At 41.6% G+C, this 23,715-nt stretch overlaps 1 protein-coding gene across 1 annotated transcript in view; it reads right to left on the bottom strand.

The window, feature by feature from the left end:
- LOC137268665 (uncharacterized) overlaps nt 1-19,575 on the bottom strand; it is a 37,892-nt gene extending 18,317 nt beyond the window's left edge. The window contains exons 1-4 of the mRNA XM_067803253.1: nt 19,161-19,575; nt 11,860-12,192; nt 7,929-8,636; nt 6,730-6,891 (exon numbers count right to left, since the gene is read on the bottom strand). Of these exons, the coding sequence (XP_067659354.1) occupies nt 6,730-6,891; nt 7,929-8,636; nt 11,860-12,192; nt 19,161-19,500 (1,543 nt within the window). The 5' untranslated portion in view covers nt 19,501-19,575. The remainder of the gene's footprint in view (nt 1-6,729; nt 6,892-7,928; nt 8,637-11,859; nt 12,193-19,160) is intronic.
- Between the last annotated feature and the right edge of the window lie 4,140 nt (nt 19,576-23,715).

Genomic DNA, 23,715 nt, shown 5'->3' with positions numbered 1-23,715 from the left:
GTACAGTCTGAGGGTTTGGCAAGCGCTTCCTCAGAACTCTCCGGGTGAAAAGAGGTTTAACTGTTTTGTCATCTGCATAAGAATGATGTTGTAGACAGTGGCTGGAAATTATGTTAGACATGCTACCAGCGTAGAGGACAAACAACAGAGAGCTCTCTACCGGACCTTGTGGCCCACCGAGCGCAAGTGTTATAATACTTGACTTGGAATCGCCGATCTGTATATATGAATTGTGTCTTTAAGGTACGAGGAGTTCAAATGTAAGGGTGATTCCTTAATCCCATCGCGATGTTGAGTCTCATCATGGTCTGTGGTGTCGAAAGCGGAGGAGAGGCCAAGTAACAGCAAATTCGCTACATTACCTCCGTCTACAGCACATCGAAGATCATCTACAACTCTCAGAAGTCAGTATTGGAGTGTAACGAAAAGTACTGAGGTTAAGTTTACTTAGACGGCGGGGTTTATGTGCTGTGGAACTGGCGATTGGCGGACTGAAATACACTGAGAAGGTGGTTGTGTGAAAGATGAACACTGAACCCGAGATTACCAGCTTTCTCAATCACCTTAGATACAAAGAAGAGATTTGATACGGATCGAAAATTATAAAAATTATCTGAGTCTATGCTTTTCTTTTGTAACAGAGGCTTAACCACAGCAGTTGAGAAGACTGAGGGAAATTTTCAGATTTAAGGCTCTTGTTCACTATGCTTGTGATAGCTGGGAGGAGAATATCCACAAGATCCAGAATAAGTGGAGTTAACACAGGGTCCAAGGCACAGGTAGTCGATTTGGAGGAACGAATAATGTTCAGTACGTCACTCCTGTGGAAAGATGTGAGGTCAGTCAAGGGTTCTCCACTGAATCGTGCGTCCTACCATATGCGCCTGTGGAGACCTGGGAGAGAGCTTTCCTAATCTTGTCGATCTTTTCTGCGAAAAACTCATTAAAAGAATCAGCTAGGTATAGGACTGAGGGAGAGTCTGAAACAGGAATCCTGTATTCTGTTTTCTTTCCAAGAAGATTATTCAGGACTTTAGCGTTTTTCAGAAGAGCAGTAGAGAGCGGCTGCCAAGCGCCTCTGCTACCACCACATAAATGGTCTATCTTCAAAATTATACTACGAATAACAATACCAACATCAACAAAGAGATTAAACATGACAATATTGGGTAGAAGTAATTGGACTTCGCTTACGAAATGTCTAGTTGGCTCCCTTAAGTACCAAGTTGTACTAAGCTGGTTCCTAGTTCCCATTGCACGGTCCATTACTTTCGATATACGAGACGGAGCCCATTTTCCCGTGCGCAACCAAAATTTCCAGTGGCAAACATTCATTTGAGAACCAGGGCCCCGTTTCAAAAAGGTCTTGTAAGCCTAAGATCTAGTAACTTTTCTGCTAGCATTCGTACCTCCTATACTATAATAGGGAAATTAAGATTAAGAGAAAAGTAGATTCTTTGGCTCACGGGAGTTCTGTAAAACGTGACCAAGTACTGTTTCCAAATTGCGCGACCACCAAATATGACTTTACTAGACCGGACCAAGTGTACGTTGTTTGTCACCCGGAGTACAAAGATCTCGCGTTGTGACATGATCTACTTGCGGCCCCTATTGTTCTTGATGTCTTATATTTGGTGCCTCCCAGTCCTTTGACTAACAATGAGAGATTACGCGGGTCTGCTGTCAGGAATACAACCCCTCTGAAACTCTACATCGGTAACACAGAGAGCTGCAATCTAAAATGTTTAGGTGGGTTCAACAAGGGAAGTTCCATCCGCTGTCTGGGCTATGTGCGTGTAACGGCCCTAAGATTTGAAATTTGGTACTCGGCAAACATGACTGTGGTGGATGCCCGTGTTTTATTGAAGCGTAAAGGGCACACAAGAACTGAGAAGATATGGTAACATGCGACAGCGCTTTCGACATGAACAACCCTCAAACCTGTCTGTACAAATCCAATAAACTCTTGACAAAAATCATGAAAGATAAATGTTATAGTCGGTCGTCGGAAGACAGATCAACCGTTGCTTGTCAAATAGTAGCTAGGGCATGGAACAGTATCGATCAAATCATCTCTAACATACATTTTTGACTGCACCCCCTGTTGTCTTCGTGGCTTTTTTCTTGGCACCCTCACAATAAACCGCCAGCATGTTTTCTCTCTTGTTCTGGTACACCTCCTCACTTATCTCATCCATCCATTACCCTCACTCAATTCCTCTTTTTGTCTGCATTTCTCTAATATCCGCTCCTTTCCTTGGAGGGTACATGTAACAAAACACATAAATATGTCTCACGATTGGAGCCTTAGAGGAAACCCCTGTCACACATCCTGCTCACTACAGAAGTAATTATACCCGAATCTATCGCGACATCTCGCCATTAGTAGTTCTTTTCCGGGATCCTCCTCATCTACGACTGCTCCTTGCTAAGTAGGTTTTCATGTTGACCAGAAAATGTAAGTACAATCTTGTCAATGGAGAGGACACTAAACAATACTTGATAATGGACTCCATGATGTGGAGAGCACACTATCATGAATTGTAAAGTGGTTATTGACCAATAAATTGTTGGCAATCCTTATCTGATGACTCACCGGGGCATTGCCCCAGGCAACAAGGCGTAAGCTGATGACATCGAATTCGATTATTTACATCCGAAGTAACTGGATGTGGTTCTTTCTTTTGGCTTCTGTTTCTTCTGGGTAAGGAAACTGGAGATTCAGTATAAGCTGGCCTCTAGAAGACATCTTGGAGTGGAGGTCTTCTGTATATCAGCACAATGACCACCCTGTGTGTTTCTCAACGGTGGTAAATGTTTTCATCCACCGTTACGTAAAAAATACCAAAGTCGCTTATGTAACGTTTCCTAGCAAACCCATTCAAACCCCGTCAAAATATATACACGCAGAACTTACTTAAGCACCCCCTTGTATTTTTGCAACGATACGTTTTCAACATGCACAAGCACTTCGGGTGGTGACCACGATGGAAAAGACACGAGTTTGTCTGAACCGTATAATCTTTTGATTCATGAAAGACGACAAAATGGTTAGAATCAATGTTGATTCTAAGATGTTAATTGGTCATTATTTTAAAATAAAAAGCAGCCAAACACTGTCTCTACAAGTATGGCCCTTAAATGTTCAACGTTGAATCTGAACAATCTAAATACTATTTTGCGTGTGTTACCTGATTCAAGGTCAATACCTAGTGTAACCTGCATGTAGCTATATGAGAGTCAGCACTCCCCTCCTCATACCCTCGTCAGCCTCCTGATCCCCTGAAAGGGCAGTGTTCGCATTCCTCCAGTAAAGCAGCTTCCAAATGGACCAGGTTCTGTACAAGAGGATCCCTGAGTTGCACATGGCTACAGTCATGTCCCAGATATGCTTCAAATGGTTAAGGTGGGAGTTATGTCAATCGTGAGATATGTCAGGGGTGCCTTGTCTGCAGTGGTATATAAAACAGCTGTACACAAGGATACCCAACACTGACTATCCTCAAAAACATGTTCACGAGTAAATATCCGAGTTGGTCTTGGTCTTTGGCTATCCATGCTTGTCGTAGGGGCTGCTAACAGGTTCGAGTCATTAGACTCACTTACTTGGTTGATGCATGTCATCGTATCCCAACTGCGTAGATCGATGCTCATGATGTTGGTTGTCTTGGGCCTCAAGCAGTCAGTCCGGAATCAAATCGTCCTTATAGGTTCTTCTATGCACTGAGATCACAATAAGGTGATGAGATGAAACTCAAAAGATGTTTGGCCATAAGATAATGAACAGACAGAAGATATAATATAAGGCCTCTACCACCTTTGACGCATGTGCACACAAGAGCAATGTCTTCAGACTGCCAGGTCCAGACTCGATAATTAACAGACTGCATCCATATAGCTGAAATATTGCCGAGTGAAAGAAGACACAAAACTCACTATCATGTATTGTCTGGCAGCCGTAGAAGACAAGATCACAGCTTTCAAAAAGTTTTTCCTTGATAGCGTCCCTCAAATTACGGGATGCTGCGGAATATCAAAGCTCATTGGCATCTATTACGAAAATTGCCTCTTCTGACCAAGAAGATTAAACCCATTGCTTCAGCTATTCGCATCTCGCTGGCACTACTGTGGTAGGTGTAAGCTCAAATAATCTTGCCGCCGTATACTCAGAAATGCAGACGCAAGATCAAAGTAATGGGCGGAGGACTTAACGTTATTCTGGACTTCATGAAAATGTTCAAATTCTCATAAATGTCACTTCCCAGTTACGTGAGTGAGTGAATATGGTCTGTTTGTGGTGAAAACGAGAACTTCACTTTAAGCAAAAACGTAAACTCAGAAAAGGTTGTTTAACAACCGATCATAGTTTCAAATCGTGTATATTGGTTTGTATTACAAGGGAGTAAGCGCAGTAGTTGTAACAGTGAAACAAATGCACGTTCGGTACGTGATGAGGGTTAACCTTCCTTGTTCTCGGTGTTTCATTTAGTGTGCATACCCCCTAGTAATACAAACCAATAATATCGATTTGAAACTGATCGTTTGTTAGACAACTTTTATCTTAAGTTGAATAAAACTCTGAGATTGAAAAATTTAAACGGCAAGGTAAACTTTTGAGGACTCGCAATTTTAACTTCACTTTATTTGATTTACTTTTTAGTTGAAGAGAAATTCATCGGTTCGTTTTGTCCCGCAAACAGACAAAACGTTCTTAGCTATATTCGAGCAATATAATGTATTTATTCGTGTGGAAGAGTGAAGAACGGACGCTTTAACCATCACTCTACCCCGCCGCCCCTGACCTGCTGTAAGAACGTTCAGAAGGATGTCATAGTCAAACATCAAATGTGTCTTCAAATGATGTCATTAAAAAGCGTATTACCGGGACCTAGATTCGAAAGAGATTTTGCAACTATTGCAGTAAAAGCGCGAATAACAGCTTACACTCTGTGCTGGTGGGTGTACAGCGACGATCACAGAATGTTTGTTGTTACTGTACATCTGTACACAACGGAAAATGCGTTTTCATTGGACGTGGGTAACTTGAATGTCGAGTTTGATCAACCTGTGATGACTCGGACTAGAATTGATCTTCAGTAACCCATGCTTGACACAAGAGGCGACTAACGGGATTGGGTGGTCAAGCGAACTGACTTGAGTTTCATCGTCTCCAAGTTTCTTAAATCGAGGTTCATGCTGTTAATCACTGGATTTTCTGCTCAAGACTCGATAATTTATATACCGCCGTCATATAGCTGGAATATACATGTATTGTAAAACTAAACTCACTCACTCATTCACTCACATGTCGCTGTCCCAGTGCTGGCTTCGTTAAAAACAAACACTCACTAACTCTTTTATGCTCAGGCTGTTGATCACGGGATTGTCTGGTCCAGACTCGATTATTTACAGACCGCAGCCATCCATAAAGCTGGAATATTGCTGAGTAAAACTAAATTCACTCACTTGTTCATGCTCATGCAGGACCAACAAAACACGAGTAATGTTATGTTTTAGAAACTATACTGAGTCAAAATAGAAACTTAAAAAAATGTAACTGTTAAAATAATGAATATTTTATCTCTGATGATACATCTATATATCCGAAACGGGATCCCTATCTTTCGACTCAAACCCACTCAAACCCATCCATTCGTCGCCCAAATTACGTTAGTACTAAATCAGGTTTCGCACGTGCAGTCGATCACGTGATCTTCGCATCGAAGTTTTCTTCATTTGCATGTGTTTGCATTGGCCTCAAGAATTGAAAAAAACACACTTATAAACCACAGTTCTAACGGTACTTTAAATGCCACGATTGTCAAATGGGCAACGTGAACGTGCCGTTGGCTTGTTGCAAGCGGGAAGATCAGTTATTGATCTGTGTATGACTTGCGAGGTCTGTACAACAAACTGGCACCATTTCTGATTGCCCAAGGTCGGGTCGTCCACGTGTGACGTGACTAGCAGAAGAACGTCAAATCGTCCTACGTCACCAAATTTCTGCTGGCTACACGAACATGGGCTGAGATGTTTAGAGGTCGACTATCCTCACAGATGGCTGCGGGCTGCCAATCTCAATTCGAATTTTTATTCTTGTGACTTGGCAGTCTGTATACACATGTTTTGGAACGGCTGTGTAGCCTAATGGAACTGACTGTGGCACTGTCGGTGTATCGAGTACATCACACAGATCTCAGCAATGCCATAATAACAATTTAACCACCTTACCATTTCTTGTTCTTTTATAGTGCCCCGAAAGAAAGAATGTGAAGTTTCTTTTTGGACTCAGTATAAAGCTTAAAATACATCAAGGAAGTGGTGCAATCACCTATGAACCATTCGACAAGGAATTCTTATTATCTGAATGAGAGGATTTCATTCAGATACGTGAGATGAAAGCCGATGTAATGCCGATCACAGGCTCCCATTTGTGAGACATAATCGAAACGAACTGATATTAGAACCCATAGGTGTTCATAAATATAACGCCATACTGAGATACTGGATACTGAGTGTATCGAACAATATAACACAGGTCGAACAAACTTGGCTCATGGCCTAATTCTACCATCGCTACCTGTCTGAAACACCACGAATCAAATATGGGCGAATTTCAGAGCGCATAACAAATGCTGTTACGACAAACATGCTCAACTCCATTGCATTTCGACTCACACCACCGTGTAAAAGCTTCCCGACAAAAAGGTAAGATGTTTAGTCGTTTACCTGAATTCAAGCCGATCCTTAGTCGTAATGATTCCTCCGGAAGATGCGGAATGGTGAGCCTCGATATGGTGTCTAGTAAATCCAAAGCGAGGCAGGCTATTTCTGACGCATGCCTCTCCCCATTTCTAACAGGGAGTCCGGAAACAACCATGTAAGCATCACCTGTAGAAAGAATGTACGAAATATCCTTTTTAGCTAAAAATATTAGGCATTTGCAGGTGCACATGCAAAGTATACTAACAGTCTGGGGTCAACAAGTGGATAATCTGCTGTAGTTCATACTGTGGTGATACCAGCGAACCGAAGATCTTTGCTTTCTGGCGAGTCCAAGAAGTCCACCTCTGCACAGCGAATCGTGGCACCATTGTGGTTCACCCTTGGCCCTTTCACATGAGCTAAACCATTGACGCTTCTCTGGGGGTAACCGAGTGGTTAAAGCGTTAGCACGTTATGCCGAATACCCGGCATGAGTCTCATCAACCAATTCAAACAATGACCTTCTTTTCTGCCGATTCGAGACACAACAAACAACTCTGGTTACACTACATTCCAATCCCTTGTTTCATACGAAAACAGTATTTAGAAATTTATATTAAGTTCAAAGTTTAATAAAATCGTATTTCTATATTTTATGTCGAGATTGAGGCAACATACCGTTAACCAAGATGTCACAGACTAACCCTGTTTGGAGAGGTCGAACAATGATTTAAAATTCATCTGCCTCACTCACCTATAATGTGTTTTGGGGGCTTATTAAGTATATTTTTGATACGTGCAATATGACTGAGATAATATTACGTCAGTACAAGACCACAAAACTTTTCTTACCACCGTCATTTTAATGCATGATTTTCTGATTTGCGTTTGTTTGTTGTACAAGAGAGCACGGTGTACAGCGTGTTTGTGCGGATTAGAATAAGCATGGTAATGCAATAAACACACTGGCTAATCCAGAGGGGGTTCAGGGGTTTCGAACCCCCTGAACTCCCTCCTTTCAAAATTCCTGGATCAGCCCATGAAACAATTGATTATATCTATCAAATGATTAATGATTGTATATCACGTTGAATGAGGTGGTCTCAAAATGATGAACGTGGTATGGTATTAAGTTGCGCAGTTGGATGAAACCTAGTTAGCAGGAAACGAGACAATTGTGTAATTAATGTTTTGACTTGGTACAATCAGTCCAGGATACCCACCTATTGTTTCCACCTTATACACGTCGTACAACTCAAGCTGCTTGTCAAATGTTTGGTAAAGCATGTTCAGCATGTCCACCACTTGCATTGGGCTGCTCTTGGACGAGATCACAGTGAATCCAACTATATCTGAGAAATAGATCGTCACATTGCCGTAGGATTCCGGTTCAATAGGTTCGTGGTTTATCATTTTCTTTGCAACTGTCACCGGAAGTAGTTCATACAGGAGTGTCTGGCTGCGCCTGCGCTCTTTGTCCAAGTCTCGTGTTTTCTCGCGGAGTGTGGTGGCATAGTCTTGTATGCGACTTGTGAGTCGGTATATGCAGAAAATAACAAATGGAGTCAACAAAATGGCAAACACCATCACAAGAATCATTCCCGTTAAAGCTTCCTGCAGTTCCCCTATTTGCTGGTCAAAACGAAGAACTATTTTCGAAGACAAAGAATCTTCTATATACTTCAGAATATTGATGAATGACGTCATATTTCCAAACCAGTTCGTGCCTGCTTCGACTGATGGAGTGCTTTGATTGTTCTGTTGAATTCTCTGGCGGTCCTGGATGATTATATCTTCTAATTCAGTGTTTGAATAATTTTTAGAGAGAATAGTTTTAGGAAGACTATCATATTCTTCGCACCGGGCGAGATAGCTGGCCCCAAGTATTTTTCTTGACATGTAATTAAGAAGATCAGTCTGGCTGAAACCACCTGAAAAGGAAAATTCCCGCTGTATCCGGTTGTAAATGTTCAAAAATTATATGAAATTATTGATTATACTCTTTACAGACACCAATGTCACATAAGTGTTGATTTATGAGTTCAATGAATTCAATTACATATGTCAGGATTGAATATTTTCCGAGGTCTATTTGAATCTAGGCCATTTACATATTGTGTAATGGGGCTGTTTAGAAGGGTTATGAACTCGGAATTCCCTCACAAGCGGACATGTGGCCCGTGGTACACCTGAAAGGAATTTCACACATTACACCAAACGTAATTTGGTTTTTATGGATGGTTGAGACTAGTTGTTTATTTGCACTGATGTTTGTATGGTTAGGAATAAGGAGTGGCGGGGTAGTCTTATGGTTAGGCGTTCGTTTGTTTAAATTTCCACCACTGTTTTGTGACATGTTGACAGTTTCACCGAAATATTAATTTCCAAAGCTATATTTACTACTGCATTCATACGTCGACGTGGGGTAGCCTTGTGGTTAAAGCGTTCTGACGTTACGCCAAAGACTTGGGTTCGATTTCCCATCTGGGTTCAATGTACGAAGTCCATTCCTGATGTTCCCCGCCGTGATATTGCTGGAAAATTGCTAAAAGCAGCGTAAAATTAAACTCGCTCACTCGTTATGGATGCGTAGCACACCACAGGGATTTGAGTTAGCTTTACCTTGCTGGTGCTTGAATAAAACAAATTGTCCATTGTACTATGCTGACTGTTTCAAGAGAGTGGGAATGACAATCAAATGATACTCGCCGGCGATTCTGTTACTAACAGGTGAAAAGAAAAGTCTATTGTTCGTCTAATAAATTATTCAAAAACAGGAAATTGCACTGGACATTATTTTGTTCATGATGCGTCAAATTCGAAATGTTCCTACGCCTCCCAAAAACCGTTGTGAATGTTTAATGAGTGAGTGTAGATTTACGCCCCACTCAGTCGTATTCCAATTATGTGGCGGCAATCAGTAAATAATAGCGTTTGCACCATTTCCAGTTGCACCTCATTTAACTTTAACATGAATATTAAACCAGGTCCTCATAACTTAATGTAATCCAGTCAAAGGTATCTTAAGGTCTGCTATCCCGGACCACAACCAGTCTTTGTGAAGATATAAGTATTCAGGGTGGGTTGATTTGTTTTGCACTGCACTCAACAATATTCCAGTTTTTGGCGGCGGTTTGTATCGTCGAGCATTTGACCAGACAATCCAGTGATCAACAGCATGAGCATCCATCTACACAACATGGATACGATGACATTCGCCAACCAAGTCAGCTAGCCTGACCACCTATTGCCGATCTTCACGGGTATTTTGAAAGATTGACGCCCAAGCGTTTGAACTGAAAAATCAGCACCGGTGACGTTGCACCTCGGAATCCTCAAGCAAAATTGTTGCTTCAGATATTTAAAAAATGACTATTGAACCGCCCCATGCTCTCTCACAGGGGTGACAGCTAATCTGAAATATATAACGAAGTTTGATTTCTATGGCTTAAGTAATCTGCGTAATTCTAAGGTGAAAGTGTGGGTAGTGTCGTTTAAGGTGCAATAACATTTACATCCCGTGCGTGCCAGAAACCCATTTGCTCACACACGCCCATTGCCGGCCAATGCGTTCACGTCGCCAACGTCTTCTGTGGTGATCAGTTAGTAATGATATTTCGGTTCTAATTGACTGCATAACGACGTCGTCAGACAACAACGGACCAGCCCCAGTTATCACAGTCGTGAGGGTTATCAACGTGTTCGACTGGCCTGTGTAACTGCTGAATTTCCTACTAAGACAGGGGACGGTGGTTAGTGGTAAAATCCTTCGCTCGTGACACCGACGGACCGGGTTAGATTCCCCATGTGGGTACAATGGGTGTGAAACTGCGCCGATACATTTGCTGGAATATTTCTAAAAGCGACGAAAAACAACTCACTGGACTAGACCTTTGTTAACACGGCTTCTGTTCGAACTCACCACTCACAACCTTACAGATCCGTGAAGATCCGGGTTAGACCTGGTCTTCAGCAACCCATGCTTCTCGTAAAAGGCGACAAAAGGATCCAGGTTAGCTGACTTGGTTAATACATATCATAGTATCCCAGTGATGTAGATCGATGCCCATGCTGTTGATCACTGGATTGTCTTGTCAAAGACTCGACTATACAGACCGCCACCATATACAGGAATATTGCTGAGAGCCGCGTTAAACAACGAACCAACTCAATATGAGTGTGTGAGAGAGTGAGTTTAGTTTTACGCCGCACTCTGCAATATTTCAGCTATATGGCTGCGGTCTGTAAATAATCGAGTCTGGACCAGACAATCCGGTGATCAACAGCGCGAAGATCGATCTGCACAATTGGGAACCGATGACATGTGTCAACCAAGTCAGCGAGCCTGACCATCCGATCCCGTTAGTCGCCTCTTACAACAAGCATAGTCGCCTTTTATGGCAAGCAAGGGTTGCTGACGGCCTATTCTACCCCAGGACCTTCACGGGTCCAACTCAACTGTGACAGATTACAAGGGCAATACGATTCTGTTCACAGGGACTGACTGTGACCATGGAAAGACCTTAAGATTCCTTTGACTGGATTTCATTATTCTAAGTGATGCGGTTTAATATTCATATTTCCAGTAAGAGTAAGATGAGATGCAACTGGAAATGCTACAAGCATACTCGTATTGCTTATGTTAATGGCGAGAAGACCAGAAAAATGTCAGATTTTAACATATCATTAGATCTGCCCCTGGTGGTTGTAAAAAGGTTTGGTAGGTTAAACCGCTCAGTAGTGCGGTTAGTCTGTCAGCTCATTCGTGTCAGAGCGGATATTCAACTTCGACAATGAAATGCTATACACTTGTGAATGCACTTACACTAGTTCTACTGCACTTACATTAGTTCAACTTTAACTATTCTTACTGACATTTAGTTCGGTACATATCCATTTTAGGGACAATGTTTGTGTTTCAAAAATGAAATCATCAGTTCTGTGTATAATAATCCAAAGTGGAAGTTCTCCAAAACGGAGTTTTCAGAGCTTTCGAATTGTTAAGGATTTGTTTCGGTCTTGTTGGTAATGCAACCAGGCGATTGAATGCTTCATCTGGTTTGTCCCATGAAAGGGCGAAGGGGTAGTCATGTAAAGGAAATGATAAATATTACATTTCCACTGTACACAAATTTGGTCTTTCTCGCATCTCACCTTTAGCGAAAAACGTCGATCCCAAAGCTCGTTCTAGCCCTGCTTCGTCTTTGCTTAGCACTAACATATGATACGAAACAAGAGTTCTCCATACGTCCCCAGAGGTGGATTTCTGGACGCTCTGCGACACCCAGTTAATCATCACTGCATTAATTTCAGTGTAGAACTTCACAGCTTCGGCAACGGCGATAGTGCCCGGAGATAAAGCCTCTCTGAATGCCTTGATGTGGTTGTGGAAAGTTTCCAGTGTCTTGAAGTGTGGTATTGACGAAGATGGCCACTGTGATAAGGAAGTTATGGCCCCGTCTGACTTTTCCCTGGCTTTTTTGAGATCTGGAAGTTGAAACAAAACAGGTAAGCGTTACTGGTGCCAGAACCTGCGACACACGATTAAAATCGATACGAATGACAATGGTATGGGAATTTCAGTGCCATCAACATGTGTGTTACGCTATGCTTTCATCAATGGAAGAAGATCCGAGTTAGAAGTCTTCAGCAACCCATCCTTGCCGTAAGAGGCGGGTAACGGGATCGGATGGTCAGGACCGCTGACTTGGTTAAGACATCGTGTCCCCACATATTGTGATTGCAATTGCGCTTTATCATTAGGTACAGATTCCAGTACTTTTCTTGGGTTGAGTCCCATCCGGGATTCGAACCCACACTCTCAGATTCAGACACCCAATCAACAGCACTGAAAGACAGCCAAGTATGGCGGCTAGAACGACCGAGTGGGTTCGGTGGCTACAGATGATTAACCTGACTTTTAGGTGCCTGGTTCAGAGAATGTGAGTTCAAATCCCGGATGGGACTCGACCCAACAAAATTTCTAGAATCTGTACTTACTGAAAAAGTGTAATTCCAAATAAAACACGTGAGTGAGTAAGTGACCGTAGGCTCACGCTGCTTTTAGCAATATCCCAGCAAGGGGATCTTTAGACAGGGGATGCACACATTGTAACCATATAGGGAATCGATCCTGTGTCTTCGGTGTGACGATCGAACATATAAACTAGTAGACCCACCACCCACAAAATAACATACATTACAACTGATCACATCCCAAATGGCAGTGTGTTTTATATCATAATTTCATAAATGTATGCGCAATAAAATTACATTTAGGCAAGAACGTTTAATACTCCGAGGATGGTTCTTTTAAACAAGCTGTGGGAATGTGTCGACCTATCGGAGCCACGAGTTCAGACTGCGTATATTTTGATATCCATGGCGAAAGCATGCCTATATACTCTCTGCCAAAAGAAACGGGAATTGCGTGAAATGATGATATTGACGGTGAGTGAAAACATGACATTTATTTCACTTTCTTAAGAGACAACGATAACTCAAAAGAAAGCACTTTGTGTGTCTATTCTCCACATGACATGAAAATCTAATAAATCAATACGGAAACCGCATAATGCATGACTTTAGTTATTGTTCTTGAAAGGGAAACAAACGTTAACGTCAATAACAGGTGTGAAATTCCTCGGCATCAGCAACATGCTGTTGAAGAGGCGTCCTGTGAGCCTCCTGTGAATGTTGATGTAAGCGTCAACAACACTCCGTTGTAGTTGTTGCAAGTTAACTGAACGTACTCCCTCTTGCCGACTCCGTCTTTCATTGCATCCCAGAGGTGTTCGATGAGATTCAAATCCGAGGTTAAAGCTGGCCAATCCGTGGACTGCATGTTGATGTTCTGGAGGAATGTCTGAGTCAGTCTTGCTGTGTGCGCTCTCGCGTTCGATTTAGTGCCTCGACGTAACACCCCTACCACGACCTTGAACATGACGTCCCCAGCTTATGGCACCACAGAATCATGACTGTCTGAGAATCTTTCATCTTGACGACACCATATTCTATCTCTGCCATCTGCAGTATTGATACAAAGGCCACTTCCATCCGAGAACATAATATTCTGCAACTGTCACTACGCCATTTGCTATGGATTGCCGCCCAGTTCATTTGTTCTCGTCTATGCCGTGGCGTCAAACGTGAACCAACGTATGGTCGACGGCAACGTACACCAGCTTGAGTGAAGTGGCGACGTACAGCATTGTCGCTGATGGGTCTGCTGTGTCTTCTTATAGAGTTAATGGATGTTGTGGGAGGAGGTATGACGCGATTTAAGAGGTCACAATGTAGCGATCTTGCCGATATGACGTTACACGTGGACGTCCGCTGGTCAGTGACGGTGTTTGTCTGCTGATTGCGGTCAAGCAGTCTGTACATGGTGGACTGATGTGTTTCATGATGCCTGGCGACGTGTTGGATTCTCCAACCTGCCTCAATATTTCTTTTTGCCCTCTGACGTTCGTTAGCACTTAAACGTGGCATGCCCACTGTTGCATGAAAATGCGAATGCAAGCGTTAAGCAGTATCCGTTCCTTAAGAAGCATCGTAAGAGCAAGAACGTCATACAAAGATTACAATTATGACTTCACGACCTGTCTCTGCACAAGCAAAGTGAAAACTACTCAGTTTACATGCGAAGTCACGTTTGCTGCGTTTGTGGTAAACAGTTGTCTTTTATCGTGAAAAACGTATTCATCACAGTGGATTTACGTCACAGTACATATTGATGAATTGTTCCATGGATATATATTGAACATTTCGCGCGCTATATTTCGTAGTTTGGAACACCAAAGAGTAGTGCGTGAATCATATTTATTTATCTTATGAGCTGTATGTTACGGGTTGAATAATGATGTGAATAAACATGTCTTTGAAGGGTGTTTAGAAGTTGAACGCAGTGCAAATAACATTACGTTTCGGAGAATATGCTTGCCAATGAAGGCCTCTTGAAGGAGCAAGCATACACTCCCAAACGTCGGGTTATTCACAATGACGAAGTTGACAGTCATAAATCTTGCTTCATAACGTGAATAACAATTGTGAAACAAACACACAAATTATATTTACAGATACCGTTAATATAATATCCATATTTTAAAGACTCACGGTTAAGAACGCATGCACTAGAAATATTACTCTCAATTGACCTTTTCTCTGACACCGTGGTAATATCAACCCGTGAGTTGTTATATTACAGAATACAATCTCGTGTCATGAAAATAAAACAAGTTATGGCAAAAGCAGCTTCCAAAATGATATAGAATTAACACATGAATGCCTGTTGCTCAAATTGACACCTGTCAATACGGCCATTGTACAGCACACATTAGGAATGATTACTGCCATTCAGATGCAAATTCTGTTTCGAATTCCAATAACTTGGTGGTGAACAGGTGTTCCGTCTGTTTGTATGAATGTTTTCCAACAAAATGTCAGAGAAAAGACTCAAGAGATGAAGCGTGAGTTTGTGAAGGATAACGATCTGCCTTCACGTGTAACGTTCGGCTGATACACACGGTGAGACAAAGGTTCAGTTGGAGATACCTGTTCGTGGTCCCAAAGAAATCCATTTTCTGCTCCATTTGAGCAAGATGCTTCACATCATACTATCATCTCCTATTCCGCTCATAATAGGTCTATTTATCAAATTGATCATTATATTTTACCTTATGTTACGAAACATTACGTACATACATGTATACCTATGAATGTTCAATAATGTTACCGATATACGTGTAAGTTTGTTTTTGCACACAAACCACAAACAGCGAGGCGAAAATGTTGATTTAAAATTAATATTATCAACGTGTTTGGGACGTAAAACTAACGACTTGTAATTTTGTGTTTTCCAATGTTTGTTTTGACAAAATAAGCGTTTCTCTTTTTCAAAGTTGACATGAACACAGACGTGAGTGAGGTTGATTTTACACCGCTTTTGGCAGTATGCCAGGAATTCCATACAGTGCCCATACAGGGAATCAAACGCTGGTCTTCAGCGTAACGAGCGAACTCTTTCACCACAAGGCTACCCCACATCGCCGTATGAATACAGAGGTAAATATATCTTTGGTAATCATTATTTCGGTGAGACTGTCACAAAACAGTGGTGAAAATATAACCAATTCAATGAGACGACAAAACCCCTGATGAAAATTGCCTGGAGCCCATAATATAACTATAGGTGATAACCTTTATTGCGGGGGTTCCAGCTTAACAAGGCTAACTGACAACGTTCCATTGTAACCAAAACACAACCTTGTCAACACTCATCAAACGACAGCATAAGCAATTAATTATAAGGATCCGCAAACCTAATAGAATTCTAGATGTCATTATGATGCTTCGCTTGGAATGGTAACATAATATTGCCGATACATTAACAAGTATTAATATCAATATTGTACCTATTGCTTACCATGTATCCAACTCAAATATTACTGGATAAACATTGATGCATGTTTCCTTTCTCGAAATTAATCCATATATCAATGAGTGTTATTTGATTAGCACTGACAACCCAAACACTAAACCTTGGTTCGAAGACTCGTTATAGTTCATTATTCCACCAGGGAATCGAGTCTCTGATTACAGAGTCTCTCGTTATGCATTCTTATCCTGCTAATAACACCATCAGAGGGAACAGAGTTTCCCATGTAAATGTAGATCATTCCACTCAGTGAAACAGTGTGATATTTGGGCTTGAAAATTATGGCTTTAGTTCTACACAGTAAATACAGCATTTCAGTCTGTCAGTTATGAAACTGGATCAGCGAGAACTCCATGATTATTCGTGTTGCCAGGATCAAAGTGAATTCAAATTGCAGTTTCACTTCTCTGTGTATTAATCAACACAAAGCTCCTTCAGGCTCTTCAGTAACGGACTTTGTACAAACTCCCAATAGATTAGTGTATGCTTGCTTCAGATGAAAGGTATGCGTAGGTTATGCGGGACTCCGAGCTTTACTACTTTTGTTAAACTAACGACCGTGGGTATTTTACCGAACAACTATTGATAATGCTCAAGGCGATATCTGTTCCCGACGCTCCTTCACCCGATAACGCAGCTGATTGATGCATGTATAATTGCGCCTTTAACGACTCTGGCAACAGTGAGTTAGCGAGAATAGTTATACAACCCTTTTAGCAAAACGCCAGCTTTAACCGCAAGTTTAAACTAATTCACTTAAGCTTTTTTGTATACTAGTATTCATAAACGAACGCATTAACTACTACCCCCATGATCCTTGAGGTACCAAGAGTGAGTGAGTGACCATTGTTTTACGCGGTTCTTTCAGGAATATTTCAGCAATATCACAGCGAGGGACACTAGAAATGGGCTCCAAAAACTGTACCCATGAGGGGGAATCAACGTTGTCAGCGTGACGAGCGGACGCTCTAACGTTAGGTTGACCCACCGCCCCTAAGACACCGAGAACAATGGGGAGTCGGACGACATGGTTCTCGGTCTAAAAGTGTGACATTTCGTAAAAGAGGAGATTCATATTCCCCTGAACCTTGACAACGACAATACAGGGACAGAATATTACAAACTATAAAATATTTCACTGTACGTCATCTCTGTCTTAGCTACATCTTACTGGCTGACGCAGATCCGCTTTGTTCAAGATATACTTTGGTTCTCGGTCTAAAAGTGTGACATTTCGTAAAAGAGGACATTCATATTCCCCTGAACCTTGACAACGACAAAACAGGGACAGAATATTACAAACTATAAAATATTTCACTGTACGTCATCTCTGTCTTACCTACATCTTACTGGCTGACGCAGATCTGCTTTGTTCAAGATATACTTTGGTTCTCGGTCTAAAAGTGTGACATTTCGTAAAAGAGGAGATTCATATTCCCCTGAACCTTGACAACGACAATACAGGGACAGAATATTACAAACTATAAAATATTTCACTGTACGTCATCTCTGTCTTAGCTACATCTTACTGGCTGACGCAGATCCGCTTTGTTCAAGATATACTTTGGTTCTCGGTCTAAAAGTGTGACATTTCGTAAAAGAGGACATTCATATTCCCCTGAACCTTGACAACGACAATACAGGGACAGAATATTACAAACTATAAAATATTTCACTGTACGTCATCTCTGTCTTAGCTACATCTTACTGGCTGACGCAGATCTGCTTTGTTCAAGATATACTTTGGTTCTCGGTCTAAAAGTGTGACATTTCGTAAAAGAGGAGATTCATATTCCCCTGAACCTTGACAACGACAATACAGGGACAGAATATTACAAACTATAAAATATTTCACTGTACGTCATCTCTGTCTTACCTACATCTTACTGGCTGACGCAGATCTGCTTTGTTCAAGATATACTTTGGTTCTCGGTCTAAAAGTGTGACATTTCGTAAAAGAGGAGATTCATATTCCCCTGAACCTTGACAACGACAATACAGGGACAGAATATTACAAACTATAAAATATTTCACTGTACGTTATCTCTGTCTTACCTACATCTTACTGGCTGACGCAGATCCGCTTTGTTCAAGATATACTTTGGTTCTCGGTCTAAAAGTGTGACATTTCGTAAAAGAGGAGATTCATATTCCCCTGAACCTTGACAACGACAATACAGGGACAGAATATTACAAACTATAAAATATTTCACTGTACGTCATCTCTGTCTTACCTACATCTTACTGGCTGACGCAGATCTGCTTTGTTCAAGATATACGAGTATGACTTCCTTCAGTAATACATGTGCGTTATGAGAGAACATAAGACTCATATAGCTCATTTTACCTCAGCACAGATGCTCCCCAGCGTGTTCTTTTACATGGAATGGCAACATTTTTACGATCTGCTGCTAATGCCTGATCTCGATCGAGACGTCGACGTTCACTGCCTATAACAGCTCTGTAATTGCCATTAACTGATGCCTGGAAAATAAACTGTGACATTCCAGTATTGTCCTACAATCCGAGGGGAGAGAGAGACGGGGTTGATGGGTTTTGAAATAAGGAAAAGGGAGAGGGGAGAGAAAAGGAAGGAGACACACAGAAAGAACACAGCAAGTGAGAGAACGTCAGAAGGAGAGATTGGGTGAATCTGAGTAAGGCCATAACTGGGCGAAGGGCTAAGGCGTATGGTTCCCTAGGTAACACGTGCAACATGCACTGCTAGAAACAAAATTTGGCATAAGAGAGAGACAGAGAGAGAGAGAGAGAGAGAGAGGGGTGGGGTGGGGATCGTGGTCTTTTGTTGTTTTTGTTCTCATAAACATCGCTGATTTTTAACTGCCAATCTGATAGCTTTCGTGAAGAGGGCATCAGTACCATTGAAAAGGTGTTGTGTTTACAATAACATTAACTCGGCCGTCAGAGAGAGACGGGGGGTGGGGGTGGGGTGTGTGGATGAGTGTGTCATGTCGAGTATGTCCATGTGAGCACTCAGGGAAACAGGAAAAATTCCTACCTTGTAAGACGTCTGGATCCCCGTTGCTACTTAAGTACAAAGCAGACGTCCCCCTCTCGATCTGCAGGAAATGGACGACGGCGCCTGTCTCGGTACTGAACAGAATCTGACCCCTCAGGTCTATCATTTTGTTGACGTGGCTTGAACTGTTGTAGACGTTGATGAGGTTCTGGATGATCATGACAATGACTGGCATCAAGGCTACCCCCATGATGAGTGCGGCGTTATTACGCCTGCCTTGCGAAGAGTCAAGATTGCCGCACTGGTACCATTTCAGAGAAACGGGTATCTTTTCACCCTTTTCCTCAGGCACTTCCGAAGCGTCGAAAAACTGAGACATCTTTAACTGAGGACAGTTCCTTTCAGATTCAGTGTCTTATGGGGCTCAGATACATCCGTTTGTGTCGTTATGAAGAAGAATATTACAATGAACAATTACTTTTTACGTTGAGGAGAGCAGTAAGTGACTTGTTTGTAAACCACGTCCGTTCCTTGTTAAAGTCTGTCATCGACATTAGAGTTGAAGAAAGTTCGTTGATTTCCGTTTGAGACAAATCATTCAGTATAATTCCCAATACCAACCCCTGGACCACAGGGAGAAAAAGCATGCTTTCACATCCAAATGCCCTTAACAACTTCCTGACATTCCGATATCAGTAACGACGAGAAGTGTCCTGTGGCACACAGCCGGAGCCCTGCAGCATGAAGAGTAACTCTACCAACAGCCGTCTAAATTACCGCAGTGAGTTGTAGTGACTGGAGGAAGACGTCCTTTGCCTCTTATATCACGCTTAACAGATCGATAGACTGGAATCAGGTCTACTGGAAGCGCTAATCCAGACATGGGTTGTGTGTGTGTTAATGTTAAATAATCGACCCCGAGTCAGAGGCCTGGGACGTGATGATATTGCCTTATGGTTCTACTGACTCTGTAGTAAAGTCAAAGTCTCCTGTTTATTAAGCATGGACATTCGATAACTCAATTCCCGCAAACTTTTCTAGATTTTAAACGGTAAGTTTAAAGTCGTAAATGATATACTTATCCTTTGGGCTTTATCTTCGGAGTAAATGGATGAGCTAGCGAATTAGAATTCGTCACAAGATATTTGTTTAGTTGTGAAAAGATTGTCTTTTCTGACACACTGGTGACGGTCTGGTGACACACTGGTGACGGTAGAAGACACAAGAAACGGGCTTAACAGATTGTGTCTATGTGGGGAAACGAGAAACGTGACGAGCGAACGATCCTCCTGGGCTACCTCACCATCCCTGAGACACTAAAGAGTTCAGTGTTATGGATAAAGTGCAGCACCGAGCTATTGTCTAGGTGTGTGTGAATATACGCCAAATAAAGCTCGCAGTAGGAAAATGGTAGGGGTGACTGATGAGGGGAAAACGGCTATTGCGATAGTTATTGTCTAATGCAACATACTATTGCGGTATTTTGTATCTCCTTGATTTGTCTCATTTGAAGTCAATTCACCAATGAAAGTATACTACTTAATACAAACTGACAGGAAACTGGAAACCTTGATCAAGCAAAAACGTGAAACATAAACTCAATGAAGGTGCAACTATGAACCCAAACATCCTGTATTTTGCGCTGCGCATTTATCAACGGAAGTTTATTACTAAACTATCGAACTGCCACACATACAATCGATGAACCGAGTTTTTCGTTTCTAGCATAGAATATTTGCTATCGGAAACTCAACAACTGCACTGCATCGATAGTGCGATGCATCGTTACAGCCCCAGAAAATGGGGTTGGACAGGCATGGAGCCGAAATGTGTACACAACACATATATTAACAAAACAAACCGCAACACCTTTTTAGATAGAAGACATGAACATGACCGCTTACTTTTATGTTTTGGAAACTTGCGTTTCTTTAGCATTATGGAGGATGTTTGGATGGCGTATTTAGCTTTCAGTATGAGATACAATTAAGTCTCGGTAATCCGACATCGTCAGTCAGACAACCGATTGTGGGATTAACGAGGATGTCGGAGTAAATTACATTTGTTACGTATAAAGCCGAGTTGTCTGATTAACGAGACTTGACTGAAAGGTCCTCCCTTTTCTACAACAGCAAAAAGTTTCAATTCTACGTTAAAACGCTCGTCCTTTGTTCGCGCTAAGTTACATTGATCAGTCTGCCGCGTATCCCGTGACTACAACCCACATACAAGACATGGTGCACGACAGCGTTCATATTGATTTGAAACTATGAGGATCGAAGTTCAATACGATCGTATGAGACAAACTTGTTGAGAGCAATAATCACACGTCCTGGATCAACAGCCGTATAGTGACGTATAGTGATGTGGGTTACGCACGTGCATGTCAGAATATGCGATGAACGTTTTGCAACAGAAAGCTTGCGTCCATGAAGTACAAGATCGATTACTTAATATCCGCTGACAGTAAAAAGGTTACGCAATCCCAACCCCTTAAAATGTATAAATCAAAAGTTATCAGATCAATTTTTGTTTTCTTCAGGCCTTTCGGAGGCGATATACATATACCTACCCCTAAATCGGCTTTTCATAAGAATGCGTCTGCAAAAGGTTTCTTTATTATCCAAGTCGGATCCGATATTCTCAATTCCCGACACTGGCGTCCACCAGGCGTCCTGTTAGCAAACCTACTTTTTGTCGATTACGGTCTAATCCGTCGAACAGTCAGCGGTGCAGATCAGTCGAATCATGCTTGCGTGGTTCTGTGCTAATAGGTTGATTTTAAGACCGTCTTAACACACTGTGAGAGTCAAGGTTCATTGTTTAAGGAGTCGGCTTGTATCGAATTAGACTACATGAAGCATGACCCTAACTCTTGTCCATATCTTCCTACATAGTGAAAAAATATACATATAACTGACAACGCGACATATTTTGACCTTGAAAAGTGTCGCTATGTCGCGTGTCGCACTTTGGAGGAACAGAGAAAATGTTTTTCGAAACGCGACACGCGACATCGAGACAATGCGACAAACAGGCGAAATGTCGCGTTGTCGCATTGTCGCGCTTTGGTTAATTTTTGCCTCATTTTGCTTGTTTTTGAGAGGGCGACAATGTCCCTTCTCGGATTCCATAGCTAGACCAAAATTGGCTTTAAAACTGATTATGTCCTTTTCGCAGTAATGACATAGAGGATGAATATCATGTTATTATATCGCTCGCAACGCATTTAAAATGCGGTATTGAAATGCACCCCGTCCGTCCGTGAACATTTATGTTTTCCGGAGCAGAACTCTAAAACCGTTCAATATTTTTTCACCAAACGTGACACACAGATTGGTGATGTGCTGTTGCCTTTTGATAGTTTTTGGAATTCTGATTAAAATATTTTTGGCGGAGGATATTGATGACTGTGTTTTCTTGTGATGGTTTGTCCTAAGTAATTTACATTTAAACGTCGCCATTTACCTCTGGATGCATACAAACTCTATAAACAAGTGTATAAATCTTTTACTAACCTAAGCTGAAGTACGAACCTTCAACTTAGTCAAATGTATTTATCACATATTTCAGGTAAACCAACTCTCTAACTTGACTTTTCCATGAATGTTTATTTTCCTTTTAGTGATGTAACAGTCCTGCAAACTGAAAATGTGTCAATGAATGACATTTCATTTACTGAATGCAGATTTAGATATAGTATCCTTGTGTATATTATAAGTTGCGTTTCTTTAGCTGGTCAGTGTGTAAAGAGTGAGGTCAAGGTCATACCAAGTTCTGGTATGGTGGATGTTTGGACGACGTCTTTAGCTTTCAGTATGAGATGCAGTCAAGTCTCAGTAATCCGGCACAATCAGGCAGAGACCATGTTGTCGGATTAACGAGGAGTAACGTTGGAGTAAATTACTCTTATGAAATTTGTTACCAATCGTTAATCCGGTAGAGCCAATTATAGGATTAACGAGACTTGACTGAGTCCTCCCTCCCTATTACTGTATCATGGTTTGTCCTATCTATCGTTATGAACGCATTTATTTAAGGCATCAATATCAGTTTGGTACAAAAGTAAGAAAATTAAAGTTAGCTCATACATATATTTAATGCATGAATTTCTCATTATGTCATATGAGTAGGCAAAGATAAGTACATAAGTAGAAACAATTAAGAGAGTCAAACCACTCAACACCCAGGGCGTCTTTCTTTCGGGTGTGGCCTAATATTTTGATAACTAATCAATAGCCACGATTACAGTGCTCAGCCGTCGAATGTATTTCACTACTCTGAAAAAAAATCGACGGATCGGTTCGCGACACTTTAGTCTACTCGTGTCTAAACAAATTTGCCCAAGCTCACCTCACTAATCACATTGAAGAAAACACCTCCTCGATCCAAACCCAACCTTTGTTAACAGTCTCCAGTAGCCGCTGTGATGTGTCGTACTGTGATGTGTCAGAACAGAACAGAAAAATTATTCTCAAAAATCACATAAGGTGACACAGAGAACATACAGCAATTTTATGTATATTAAGACATGGAGCAAAGTCCTGTTTTGATGAATCTGGCAATTTTTGAATTAAGCGGTAAATAGTCACAT

The sequence above is a fragment of the Haliotis asinina genome, chromosome 16, assembly GCF_037392515.1.
Source record: "Haliotis asinina isolate JCU_RB_2024 chromosome 16, JCU_Hal_asi_v2, whole genome shotgun sequence".
Lineage (NCBI taxonomy): Eukaryota > Metazoa > Mollusca > Gastropoda > Lepetellida > Haliotidae > Haliotis > Haliotis asinina.
The sequence above is the reverse complement of the archived record's forward strand: the minus strand, read 5'-3'. Positions and strand labels throughout refer to the sequence as shown.